Source organism: Eumetopias jubatus, unplaced genomic scaffold (genome assembly GCF_037043125.1).
Source record: "Eumetopias jubatus isolate StellerSeaLion01/CBP00866 unplaced genomic scaffold, mEumJub1_p1.0 scaffold_5, whole genome shotgun sequence".
In the NCBI taxonomy this organism is placed as follows: Eukaryota; Metazoa; Chordata; class Mammalia; order Carnivora; family Otariidae; genus Eumetopias; species Eumetopias jubatus.
Window position 1 is genome coordinate 147148286 of NW_028274811.1, and position 14414 is coordinate 147162699.

General features: G+C 45.5%; 1 protein-coding gene across 2 annotated transcripts in view; it reads left to right on the forward strand.

Annotated features, from left to right (window-relative positions):
* The window catches only part of SEMA5A (semaphorin 5A), a 307625-nt gene extending 298385 nt beyond the window's left edge, over window positions 1–9240 (forward strand). For both annotated transcript variants that reach the window (XM_088023722.1, XM_028122663.2), the window contains 3 exons: window positions 1230–1277; window positions 5821–6032; window positions 9121–9240. In XM_088023722.1, coding sequence (XP_087879848.1) covers window positions 1230–1277; window positions 5821–6032; window positions 9121–9240 — 380 coding nt within the window. The remainder of the gene's footprint in view (window positions 1–1229; window positions 1278–5820; window positions 6033–9120) is intronic.
* Window positions 9241–14414: the final 5174 nt, after the last annotated feature.

Below are 14414 nucleotides of genomic sequence, written 5' to 3' on the forward strand. Positions count from 1 at the left end.
ATTTACAGATAACTGTGGGTTTAGGCTTGAATTTGGGCCATGCGTGTTAAGTATTTTTTTTTCTAACACAATATCTCCTACAGTTTACTGACTATAACACGGTGAGACGATTTTGCCCAAAAAATCAAATTAGATTATCCTGTTATTTTAACATTAGGCTAAATGCCCTTGCAGTGCTGTGTGCATGTGTTTGTACAGAGAAAAAAGGCCAATTCTTTATGCAACCTTGGTTTACTTGGGAAGATGGAAACCTTCCTTGGCTCTCATCTTGGAGAAGAGACTGGCTGGCCCTTGGGCTATAGGCTTTTCCATGTGAAATCGATGTTCAGTTATTGATGATAGCCAGTCATCTGTCATATGTAGGCATGGTGTTAGGTATTTCCAAGTCATTTTGTCTATGTCCACTGTACTTTAAGGCAGTGTTGTAGACCAAAGCAGAGACCAACCTCCTACAAGGTAATAATAGGTATTTACCTTGTTTTCTTCCACATATGGAAAAAGTAACCATATTTTAGAGAAAATTATTAGCTTTAGCCTTATAAGGTGCCTCCATCGTGTAAGGTATCGAACTGCAAGTATTTATTGTATTGTTTTCCTTTCTGACCACAGACACACTGCTAATTCTTGTTACCCACTGAAAAGTCAGTACAGGAAAGAATAGTGTCTCTGGTCTCCTGCAATGATATTTGATCCTTGTGGGTTAAACCATTCCTAGCATCTGTTCTCTCGTTGGCATTTTACTTGGGTATGTAATATGTGTCATGGCAAAGAGTATGAGTGGGTGCTGAATGGGGGCTTTATTTGACTTTATGGCAATTTCCTTGGAGCTGTGGTGGATTGGTCCCCTCTGCAGGGAATTTGACAACACTGCTTTGTTCGGAGGCAGGAACACCCAGGCAAATGCTGTGGGGTTGACACCTGGCGGAATATTTGGTAACAGAAAATCAGCACATACTCTGGCCTTATTTTGAAATTAGTGCCCTGGTTTCAACCCAGAGGACCATAGCCTTTTCTTTCCGTGATAATGAATCTCACTCCTTCTCAATCATGATGACCTTGACCGAATACATCTCAGGTTGGTTAAAACAAAGAAACATACATTTTTTTTTTTAAATAAGTAATCGGGCTTTTGGAACTTTGACTCACATAAAACATGAAATCATTAGACCCATTGATACGCTCTTTCTTCCCAACACCCTTTACACATCATGATTTAATTTTTTTCCCAGAAGTATCTGTGGCGAGATCCAGTAGTGTAGAAGAGAAACGGTGTGGAGGTAAGTTCCTCTTTTTAACTAATTTTTAATTAATTTCTGATATTTTCTCATCATTTCTCTTCCCATATGTTTTATATGATGTTTGGCCCAAGAAGAACAGACTGGAGAAACTCTTGATCCAAACACCTTATACTTTGGTTAGTATGAATGTGAGTAGTCAATATTTGACATCTGGATCAGTGTTTCTCAGGTGCAATATCTACCAGCATCATCAGCATCAACCTGGGAGGTGGTAGGAGTGCATATTCTCAGGCCCTGCCTCAACCTGTAGGATCAGAACCTCTCTGAGTGGGGCCCAGCACTCTGTGGCTTAATAAGCTTTTCAGGTGATTTCTTTCAGTGGTTGCTAATAAGCTTTATGAACCAGTGATCTTGATATTAGCTATAGTTAAATTTCTTAGGAGTAAAAACCTCAATTCAAGCATTTCCTTTACATTTATAGTGCAGATACATGGCAGCCAGCCTCTAACCTGCAGACTGCTGGAGTGACAACATTGTAATGGGGCATAAGGTTATACCTACATCTCTAGAGGTGGTTTTTAAACTTTCTGCAAATCTGAATGACAAAACTCAACATTCTCTGCTTCCAGTTCATGCTAAATTTGGACTTGACTGTCTATGTTTACCTTGTCTGGACAGGAGGGGCTGACTGTCCACTGGTCAAAGCCCATCCTCTGTCCACCTTTGGTAATCAGAGCCAGTATCCACACCAGGACCACAGATTCATCCATGTGGCTGGTGACCTATAAATACCCATTCCTGCCATAATCCAGTCCACCAGCAGAGTCCCAGAAGCTCAGCCAGAGGCCCTGGTCTTTGTTTATTTTCAATCAGAATCCAGAGCTTTGTGGATGTGTTTTAGGAACGTACTTACTGTTATTAACTACATTAATTAAGAGCTCACTATTTGTTGCATTCTCTCTGTTTAGTTAGTTGTTAATCTGTTCCTTTACTAATCTTTGCGGAGCACCCGATCCATGAGCTCTGTGAGGGGCACTGAGTTGACCATGGGGACACCAACAGCCCCAGCCCTTCTGGAACCAGCAGTCATATCATAAAAGACCCCAGTGCCTGAGACATTCAGTGTCTGGTGTCTGACCTACATTGGTTCAGAGAGCTCACAGACTGGCAGTCACTGACTTGGGATCCACTGGAAGATGAATAGACACTAGTTCCCATAAAAATAATCATAGCTGTAAGTGTCCATTAATATTTTTAAATCAGTCACTCTACACCACCGTATTAAATGGCAAGAAGTACCCTATTTGATCCTCACAAAGAGCGTTCACGTAGGTGCCGCGGCCCACAGTTCCTTAATGTAAAACCTTTGGAAATACAGGAGGGTTTTAGAATTCAGCATTTTTCAGGATTTCAGATAGGTCGTATGGGGCATATGATGTCTATTATGTAACACTCTGCAGTGCCCAGGGCTACATTCTGTAAGCAGTCTCTTTCATGATGCTTTGTGAAGTGTGGGCAAAGTGAAGATGCCAATGCCTCTCCTGCAGTTCTAGTTAGTTCTGCAGCAAAAGGGTTGGGTCAGGTCATGCTTTGCTGCCAGGTGAGTGATGAAAAATCCGTTTCCAGAGATTTTGGTTTTGTGAATTGCAGCCATGCACTGTCATCTGCATGAAGGTCGGTAAGAGTCAGAGGGATGAGGCCGCTGGCCAAAGTTCACACAGGTAGTCAGCACTGGAGTCCCAGATGGGATCCAGGCAGTGGAGCCGAGAGTACCGCGGGAGAAGGATCCTGGCAGTGGGTATCTGGGAGGATTGTGTCTGGGCGGCTGGAGCCACAGCAGCCCTGGTCAGGAGACAGTTTTGGACAACACCCAGGGTCCAGGGACACCTGCTGCCTTCGGAGGCAGCGTAGGTCCAAAGAGAAGCAGAGTTTTTAAAGAGTGCCCCTGTCCTCTGGGAGGCCAAGACAGAACTTGGGGTCAACCAGCTGCTACCTCTGCAGAGTTGACTGGTCCTCCATGCCCACCAGAGATTCCAAAACCATTTTCCCCCGCCAGCCTTGTCTGGGTTAGGATATAGGAGACCTTCAAAGGCCTTGAACATCTGGGAGAACATGGTGCAACATCCATTCCCATCCTAAAATGCTGCTTCTGTGTGTCTGAGTCAGATGGGCTAATTGGGCTACCCCATCCCAAATCAAGCCTTGACATGCTATTGATTAGATCATAGAGACGTTCCTTACTCTGTGATGTTCACAACTGATATTTTTAGATCTTTAGGCTGCTGTAACACTGACACACCAGGACAGGGAAGTCAGAGGTCATATGGATCTGATTGTAGGGCTGAGGGGTAAAAAAAAAATCACCTAGCAAAATATTTTGGGATGTTTAGGGAGACAACAAGATGTCTTTTTTTTTCCATTTGAAGAGAAATCAATCAAATTTGGTATAGGAAATCATCCAGTTGAGTGAACTGGGTAGCTGGTTTCTATTCCAGCTTTTCTGACCAAAAACAACAGAAAAAAAAAAAGCATATTCCAAGCAAAGAGCCACATTAAGCAAATTCAAAAGAGATTTAATATGCACTATTTTTCCCTATGCAGAAAAATGTAGGCCAATTGAAATTTTTCAATTTATTATTATTATTTTTAGTTTTAGTTTCATGAGACACAAAGACTAGATAATCCTCATAAAGATGTCAGTTGGCCCCAGCCTCCCCGGGCACCTGCACACATGATCCATTTGACTAATGACAAAGTATCTGCATATGGAGAGCATCATATATCTTTCACATATTATAATGAAATGTTATCAGTGCAGCAGAAAGTACTTTTATCGGTAGAAGGCGTTGACCCTGGGGAGTCAAAGTGACCAAAGTGTAAAACAATGACAGCACGTGTGAAATCTGCTATCGCTTACTTTGAGCACAGTTTCAGTGTGATGGTAGACCCTTCTGGTGGTGGCTGGTGGGATGTCCCCCCGGATGCTTTGTCCAACCGGCCCACGTCCGGGGCTGTCCAGCTCTAGAGGCTTCAGACAAAATCAGGAAAGGTCAGAGATTTATGAATTGCTTCCATTTTGTTAAACAATGGACCAAAGAATCAAGAAGTGAAAAACTGGTGGATGTAGGGGAGCAGGTGATGCTTGTGGAATATTCTAGTAACATCTGCTGGGATTATCCAGGGTCTGGTGCTGAAGACTTGGGTGCCTGCCTTAGGAATGGGGTAGGAGCGAGGGGGTTGCAGCTTACAGTGGACGCAGCCTCTGTGCATGCTGGCCACTCACCTAGAGAGGCAGCTCCATCTCCCAGGGGTCCCGGGAACACGGCATCCGGAAGTAGCAAAGGGACACGGCATAGAGGGAGACATCAGGGTGTGGGAACAGCAAGGGTACCCCACCTCTGCTGCAGATTCAGGTAGGAGCCAGGGTAGTCGAGGGGCAAACACCCCAGGGCCTGGGTGCAAGGGACAAACTTGTAGGCCTTCTCTCCCTGAGAGCCTGGGGGCCTCTCTCTGTGGCTCTGCGATTTGCCTGGTGTCTGCAGGGTGCCTAGAAGGCATTTCCAGTGGTTCTCTTTGGGTGCAGGATGGACAGACAGATCAGGGAAGAGCATGGGTGGCACTGCACCCCCTGGTGGTGTGTGGAGGGGACATCCTGGGGGAAAGCCAGTCCTTGGGATGTGTCCTGTGCAGGGACAAGGCCAGTAACCCACAGGCGACAGGTTACACATGGCGCCAACACAGTGTAGAAACAGCAAGGTCATGTTCTGCTTCACCTGATTTTCATTAAGCCCAGCTTCATGAGCATTGCCCAGATGTTGTCTTTATTCCCTGAAAGGCTTGAAACCTTCATTGTATGGTGTTCTATCAAGACATGATGAACATCTGTTTTTCTGTGTGGTTGTTTCTCAGACATTACAAAGATCTTTGTTATGGTACCTTGATGTTCCTCAAGCCAATCCCACATTAGACACATAAATCCGTGTCTGCTCATTTTTTCAACATCTTGTATTCATAACTCAAGGAAAATAACCCAAAGATGCTATTTAATAGAAAAAAATATGTGAAAGAGGGTTGTTTCATAACCATTAAAAGATCATACTTCATTCCTTCGGCACAAATCCTTTATTTCTTTGGTACAAAATTTTCTTTATCGGGTCTCCAAAATACAGTAGTTTTGAGCAATAATTGGAAGCAGTAAATGCATTCTCACTTTGTTCATGTAGGCTGTAGGCAGGGATGCTCCACCTGTTAAGGAGCATGGAAAAAATGTTCTCTAGGAACCCCCTAGACCAGAGATGATGCTGCACTTGAAACAGATGAGCAGACTTGAGGAATCCTTTAAAAGAAAAAAATGCTTCTGCTAGTATATTAAGGTGATCTCCTAAAGACTCATTATAGTCTGTAAGAGCATTCACTTAAAATATGCTGTGCTCCCTGTGGGGGAGTGTGTTGGTGGCCATGACATTTCAAAGGAAGGTCACGGGCCTTTTGTTTTGTCTTGCTCTTTTCATCCAAGTGCATTGAGCTGTTGAGTAGTGTGTTGTTTTCCAAAGGAGCGTCACTTTTGATACTGTCTTCCCAGAGTTCAATGTGTTCCACATGATTGCCGTGGGGCTGAGCAGCTCCATCCTGGGCTGCCTCCTTACTCTGCTCGTCTACACCTACTGTCAGCGGTACCAGCAGCAATCCCACGATGCCACGGTCATCCACCCCGTTGCTCCCGCCCCGCTCAACACCAGCATAACTAACCACATCAACAAACTGGACAAGTATGACTCAGTGGAAGCCATCAAGGTAAGGGGTCTGCAGATGGAGGTTCAAGGAAGGGCCCTGGGGGCCATTGGCCAAGCTCGGGGGTGGGGGTGGCTTGAGTGAAAGAGTGGAGAGCAAGGTAACGGGTGCCCCTCATGATGAGCCGCCATCTTAGCTTGGCTTTGCCTACAAAAAAGATGGCGCCTTCTATGGGGAAGTAGGTTAAAAATAGGACTTGGAAACAGCAACAGATAGAATGCCGGAAAATACTGGGTCATTGGCCAATGTCCAGCTCTGCCTCCAATCCCCAGGTTGGCATCCTGAGAAAAATTGTTACATTATGATAAAAACTATCCTCAAATAAATTTTATGTATAATGAAGGCTCTTCAGCTTTGCCTGCTATTATGTGACTGGTATGGGACGAAGTGTTCTGTTAAATTTTCTCAATGGGTGATTAATTCAGTGTTTGCCCCAGAAATAGAGAGTCAATGGCCAGTCTCCTCATTCTGAGGAAGAAGGAGTGGAAAGGACATCAGCTCTGGACCAGGCAGACCTGAGTCCATGAGTCACCAGCTGAGGCATTGTGTGTCAGGGTTTAGAATACAAGTCAGTTAATTTGTTGAACCTCAATTTCTTCATCTTTAAAGTGGGTATAGCAATGTGTACTGTCATATCTCTGTTGTGAGGACTAAATGGGATAACATGCAGGAGTCGGGGTGTAGCTGGAAGGACACGCAGGGCTCTTTTTGACTTCACCCCATGTGCCCTTGAATGAAGGACATTCTCATTTTGATATTCCTCTTAAATTGGTGCTTCCCCTTAACATTCCCAGGGAACATTTTGATGCTCTCTCTGCCATGATGGTTTCCTTTGAAATTTGATTTCCTTCCCATGTGGGAATATGGAACATCTTCAGCCCTTACAACTTCCGGTGGTTGGGAGGTCTTGTTCCCTGAGGACCGCAGTGTCCTTTCTTGTTTACTTGGACAGAGACAGAGCCAGTTGGCTTTTACCCATGCGTCTTGCTTACACCAGGATCCAGAACCCACCAGCGCCTGATGCTAATCACATGCTAGGGCCAGGGAATGAAGCCCTAGGCACTAATAACACTCCCCTCACACCCTCTCAGCCCCGAGCTCCCAGAGTATGAGGAGGAACATGAGCTCCTTTTATGAGCAAGAACCTTTCAAACAAGCCTTCAGGATCCAAGAATGGGGCTCCTCTAAATGTGATTCCAACCTATTGACTTGTGTGTTACTTCAAATGTCTCAAGAGAATTTAGCTGGTCTTCTGATCTCACTTGAGATCCAGGAACCAATAAATAATAATTTATTGTTATCCAGATAATAAGAAATTTCACTACTGGGAGGGCAGAGGGCTCTGAGGGCACTGACTGCTGCCTAGTCTCTAATGATCCTTCTGGAACTTTCTTCTGATACCTTGCCTAGACCAGTCCTGGACAGTTGGCCTCTGCCAACCATCTGACATCTTTATGTCAGTCCTTTTAATATTGAGGATAAATATGAAATAGTTTGCACTTTGAAAGTGTAGGTGGCTTTAATGACTTAATAAGGAAGGCAAATCCGTGTCAGAAGTGGCTACAGTAGCCTGTGTTGGGGGGTCCATAGCTGGGCCCCCCAATAATATGCATATCATGGCTTGCTGAATGAGAAGGTACAGGCCACATGGGATCAGCAGGCAGCTCCCTCGGCACCCGAGCTCCTCCTTTGGGGAAGGAGAAACCCCGGGATTGTTTTGACTGAGGGCACAGTTTCAGTACACTCACTCAAAGGAAGTCAGGTCCCAAGGATTATTGCTTACCCACCCCCAGGAGCCTGGGGAAGGGCAGTCCTCCATCCCTGGTCAGCAGTGAGCAGGAGACAGAGAGAGGGTAGCAGGCACCTGTTACTTATAAGGTGGTTTGGGCAGACATCACTCACGTTTTACAGGCTCAGCTCTTAAGTGGCTATTTTATTTTTTAATCTTCTTAAAGATATATATTTATTTATTTATTTGGAGGGTGAGTGAGTGGAGGGGAGGGGAGGGGCAGAGGGAGAGGGAGAGAATCTCAAGCAGACTCCCCGCTGAGTCCGTCTCACGTCCCTGAGATCATGACCTGAGCTAAAATCAAGAGTCGGACACTAAACTAACTGAGCCACCCAGGAGACCCTCTGAGTGGTTATTTTAAAAGGTATCCCAGGAGAGCTCTATTTTTAATGTCCTGAGGAATCTCCATACTGTTTTCCAGAGTGGCTGTACCAGCTTGCATTCCCACCGACCATGTAAGATGGCTCCCCTTTCTCCACATCCTCGCCAACATTTGTTGTTTCCTGCCTTGTTAATTTTAACCACTCTGGTTGCGGAAGGGGAGGTGGGTGGGGAATGAGGTGACTGCGTGATGAGCATTAAGGAGGGCATGTGATGTGATGAGCACTGGGTGGTATACGCAACTGATGAATCATTGAACACTACATCTGAAACTAGTGATGTGCTATATGTTGGCTCTTTGAATTTAAATTAAAAAATAAATTTAAAAAAAGGTGCCCCAGGAAAAGCAAAACAGGGACTTATGTGGAAACACCAAACTGGGGTCCTTAGGTAAATGTTCAGACTCTGGGTCTGAATGGGCTTGTCAGGCTGCAGAATGTCCAGGCAGCAACTTAGAATGGCTGTTTTCTCATCACATGCTCACCTGCTAACAACTGTAGAAAATGAAAAGAAATCAAGCCATTTGAAATTTCATGCATTTACTTAAATAAGCTCCTTCAAAATCTCTTATCAGTGTACCTGTCTGTGATAATCAGAAAGCTGCTTAAATTCTACTCAGTTACATAACATTCAAAGTGTCTGTTGATTTGAAATCACTAGAGTTTTAGGTTTGTTGAAGGTTTGGATTTCTCAAGCTCTATATATCAAAAATTGCCAACCTCATTCTGGTCATGAGGCAGGTCCTCGGGAAGGCAAATAAGGGGAGGAAGCAAGTAAGTGAGAAATCACATTTAGAACAACGGAGCCTCAGAAGGGAGTTCAAATTCAACCTAATCGTCCCCTCCTTATGTTATCTTTCCAAAATACTGCTTGTGGAGTATTCTTAAGTCTTTCTTTTTATTATTACTTTACTTTTTACAGGCGTTTAACAAAAACAACTTGATCCTAGAGGAAAGAAACAAGTACTTCAACCCTCACCTCACTGGGAAGACCTATTCCAACGCCTACTTTACAGATCTCAATAATTACGATGAGTACTAATAGCTGTTACATTTTTGGCTTCTTGTAATCCCCCGGTTTCTCAAGGCCTGTCCTCCATGACTGCCCATGTTTCCAAGACTTCAGAGATGAAGTTTGGATACATTTCAAGTGCATTTCAAGCCATGAGTGTCCCATTGCTGCCAAAAACAGACATCCTTAAAAGCAACAAAAATCTAAATATGATGTCGTGAAAATCTGGTCTAAATGCTTGATCATTGTTGAATGAGCCATGGCGTGAAGTTTTGTTTTGTTTTGTTTTTTATTGTGCTCAGTCCATTTTTCTAACAAGTCAGTTGTTTTTGTCAGCTTTTTAATAAATGTACCACCCACATAGGAAGGAGTCTTTAGAAATAGGAATGTCTTCCTGCTCTTGAGCGTAAATCTTCATGATGTTTTAATTCAAGAGAATAGACACTTCTGCTGAGAGTCCCCCTCCCTCCACCAGGAGTGTTAGATCCATAGTATTTGATAAAATGAAGGATATGAATGTGGCTGTATAGTTATTCACCATGGATCTCCCATCTTCCCAACCTGGATAATTCTCTGGAATCCTTGGAAGCAACTTGTGTGTTTGGACTTGGAATGGTTCTCACCTGGGCAAGGGCAGGGATTCACCCTGGCCTGGGTCTGCAGAGGTGATGGTGTGAGGTGTGACGCACTCATCCCTCCCTTGGTCTTGATGCAGTTCTTGTGTTGTCCCTGGTGGAGCTGAGCTGAAAGACCAGAGACTCAGACATGATGAAGGGTCCAGCGTTCTGCACAGTGCTGCAAGGCTAGCCTCCATGTTCTCCCTTCTGGATTTCCTACCATTCCAGGGAGCTCCTTGTCCCGTGGTTGGCCCGGAAGCCTACCTGTCCGGTCCATAGGAACATCCTGAAGAGCCATTTGTAAAACCACCACTCGTTCACCATTTGGATAGCCTCCTCAGCCTCTCTTATTCCTGCAAGGAAAGATCGTGAACATTCATTAACACCGATGAGGGAAAGTATTAAAAATACTTTGAAATATAGTTGAAACCAACTTTTTTTTTTTCCCCCATGTTATAGGAAGGTTCGAAAGAACTGACATTTAAGGAGAAGTAACTTTTTATTTTCTGTGTCCTGATAGAACTAGTGTATGGCTATCAGCCCCTTCCCAGAGCATTACTGACGTGTAGAACTGGTTTTCTGCAGCCCGTCGATGTGCATATTGAAGTGTGCCCCAAGTACCCAGCTCTCATTTGCTGCCTCCGGGTCCGGTGAGGAGGTTCTGGTGCCTTGTGTCTCTATCTAGCTCAGTGCTGCCCTCCCCTCCGCCCCCTCCCACCTCTCCCTGCACGGAGGCAAAAGCCTCCAGCATTTCAAGATGGACCTTGAGAAAGCAGGGAAGTGAGGTTGTCAGAAATCCCTGTGGTTCTGAGCATTGATCACCACTAAGCATTTCAGAGTGCTGTCATATATTCATAGAGGTCCCCAAAAGGAAAAAAGCAGGAGAAATTACTCATAAACAACTGATAAATAATACATGGCAGTTGGTTGAATAGTTTTTGGAAGAAAGAACAAGATTGAAACTGCTCATCGGACACCCCTGACCGACACGGACAGTAAGACACATTCTTATTGCACAGTGAACCTTCAGATCCGTGAACGTAGGCAGCACAGGCAGTGAGGAACGCAGACTTATTAGCACACGTGTTTTTAATCCTATCCAGTTGAAAGAGACAATTTCAGAAAGTGTTGGGGGAAATCCCCCGTTTAGTCAAGAGTATTGTTGTATTGAAAACACTCTCATACACCCAGATTTTCAGAAGCTACTCTACTAAAATTCCAATTTAAATGGCAGGGGGTCTCCGGGAGGTCAGAGAGGTCGCACCTGAATGGTGTTCTGGGTCTTTCTGGGGGGGGGGGGAGTCCATGTTGCCTCTCCTGCGAGTCTTGCCCGCTGTGTGAGGCTGCTCGGCTTGGACACACAGAGCTGAAGTCCACACTGAGGAGGTGAAATTCAGCCAGCTGGTTCCCTCGTTGTTCCTCAGCTGGATTCGCATTGGATGCTTTAACTTGTGTCATCACTTTCCTCTAAGAAAAATGTCCTCACTGAGAAGTACGATGTAGTTGCTTTTGAATCCCTTCCCCAGTGTTTTCTAAGCTTAAAAGGACATTTTATCTCCCCTGGGAAAGAGAATACCAATATTTGGAGAAAGCCTCCCTGGACCTGATTAGAAATGCTTTCTAAGTGCTGTCCCCGCTAGACTTGAGTCCATCCCCTGCAGTGACTGGGGGCAGCACCCACCCTCCCCGCGGAGTTGGCACCTTGGCTGACTATACGTCCTGGAACTTACCACTGCTGAGAAATGCTCTCATCTTTGTTCTCTGAAACTCTACTCAAAGAAAAATTACTCTGGCTTCTCTCTCTCTCTCTGTGTCTCTCTCACATTCTCCTTATTTCACAGAATTTCAATTCATTAAGAATAATTTTAACTATAATCTAAGTATTTTAAGCAGCTATGGAGTAACTTTTGCTTCTCCATCCTTCTGCGGCTGTTGTTCATAGGTGTGTGCCACCCCTCCGTACCCCTGGTTGTTGCCTGAGCCCCAGGCGGGCTTTCACAGGGGTGCCTCCCATGTCCACCTGGACCTCCTCCCTAAAGCAGCTCTCCTGGAGGCTGCCACGTTTGCCTTCCCTGTGGGTCGCATTGGAAGTTTCTGGATGACTTTTTCTTTCGGTCTTATCTTTTTTTTCTTTTCCTTCCTTCTGTTTTCCTCTCTCCCTCTCTCCTTCCTTCCTTCCTAGTACTAGCAGCACAGATAGGGACTAATACTTTTAAGCCACACCCCCTCTGAACCTAACATCGAATGACACTAATCACAGTTAAATCTCTAGGAGTATTTCTGGATAGGGTTGAAGTTTGCCTGTTTTCATTAGGAAACTGGCTTTCGGCTCACACTGGAGTCTTTGGAAGTGATTCCCAGCGGCAGGGCTGCTCAGGGTCCTTTCTCCAGACGAAAGGAATCCCCATCCCGAGTGCCCAGCCTGCAGAGGCCCACGTCCTTTGGAAGGAGAACACTGCACGGCTTTCCCCAAGGAGCGCTGTGGACCAGCGGCTGGCATGAGCCTGAGGGCTCATCACCCCTGAGCGATGGGACTGTGACTTGGGAGGAGCTCTGCCCCACGGAAGCCCCACCGCCGCCAGACCCGGTGCTTCCTCGCAGGGTTGCCCGGCTCGCTGGAGGCCCATGTCCCTGGTGCTTCAGGGAGGCTTCTGCACCCCACTCCTGCGGGGACGTTCAGCAAGCCCGCTTGGGTGCATCCCGAGGGCAAGTGGTGCTTCCTTGAGTGTGTATGTGGGGCGGGTGGAGGTGCCACAGGACCTGCAGAGGAGTGGACAGTGGGGGGACACGCATCCCTGCCCCAGAGAGGCCCCTGTCCCTGGGAAGGGGCCGCCCTGTGCTCGGGGTGGACCAGGGTCTGGCCCCATGGACTCGTGGAGTGATGCCAAAGAGAAGAGAAGCAAAGGTGGGAAAAGGTGAAAATAGGGACCCGGTGGCTCCCGAGCTGAGTGTGAGGGCCGGTCCCAGGTGGGCAGCCAGGATGCACGCACAGTTCTTGGGGTCCGATGCCGGGACTCCAGAGGGCGGGAGTGTCAGCCGAGGGTGGCCTTATTTCCTTATTTGTCTGCACATGGGTGAGAGTCGTGGGGCTGAAAGCCCAGGAGGGTGAGTGCTTCCACTGGAGGCGTTGGTAGAATCTGTGGTTCAGACCGCCTTCCGAGTTAGGGACAAAGTCTCAGCGGGGGAATCCTGTGTCCCCAGGGCTACCTACAGGATACATGAGTGTGTAACGGAAGATCAGAGGAGATTTTATGTGAAATATGTATCAAGTCTGCACTCAGCTAATCATTTTGTGTAAACACTCCCTTAATGCACAGTGAAGGTGCAGTCTTGTTTTTAGAATAAATCGTGGACATGTCCCCAACAGTGTCAAAACACCTTAAGCAGGATCTTTTACACTCCATTGGGGTTTTCTGGTGTGTGGCATTTGGGGTCCACTCCATTGAAGTCAGCATTTCCATCTCAAAAGCTGGCTCTGGGGCACCATCCAGGGGCAGCAGGTACCAGTGGGGGGTAGAGTGAACTGCTTCTACCTCAAAGCAGCCATTCTCCACAGAGCAGCACTGTCCCTAAGCCTCCAGCTCCGATAATCAGTGTTCCCGAAGGTGGGAATTACAATGCGAACCTTAAGTCAATTCACACGCAAACTCTCTGCTCTTCTTTTTAAGATGAGGCAAAAGTGGAGTTCTCGGATTGCATTGGCATGCCCAATACATTCATCCCTTCTCGTGTCTCCATTACGTCATGGCCATTCTTGTCACCTGGTGAGAATATGTGGACACAACATTGCAGATCTGATTACCTATGATTGTCTATTGTCAGAAAATAAAGCCATGCCGAGCGCCTGGCTTCTCTGGGCAATGGGTGTGAAATGGGAGAACGTAAAGTAACTGTCACTTTGACCAGAGGAATACACAAAAAGGAATGCCATTTATTCAGAGGTCAAAGATTTGGAGACCAGAAACCATCATGGAATCTATTTCTGCTTTTCTCCTCTATTGAGGTCATTAATAATAACTGATTGAAAGATGCTTTGTAACTCTACACATACTCAAGGTATTCCTATTCTCTGTTTTGATAACCCGATAAAATACAGGGAAATAAATTGCTGGAATCCTTGCTTTTCCTTTTGGAAACTGAAAAGTAATGAACAAGATGCAATGTTGGATTATTGGCAGGGATTTCTATAATGACTATTCTGTCATTTTTTTTTTATTATCCTGTCTCCATTTTTTAATGGACTTATATTAAAGATGTGTTATACATATTTTGGGGAGCAGATGGATCAAGGTTTTTTCATCTATCATATGTCGCATTAGCAAAAATTTGATACATGTTCCAAAAGCATCAGGAAAGGAGATTGTTCTCTCCTGAAAACATAGCTTACACAGCACAGGGACTTACTTAGAACATCGTCAAAACGAAATTCAGAGCCTGACACCAAGTGTACAGTTCCTAATGTAAGCTGCCTTGTAGTATTTGCAAAACATCATATTCGTTTTGCCATCAAAAGCAATCAAGCTTATTACCCATGACCAGAGTCAGAATCGATTTTTGTTCGAACAAACAGGTTTTACTGTATTTACG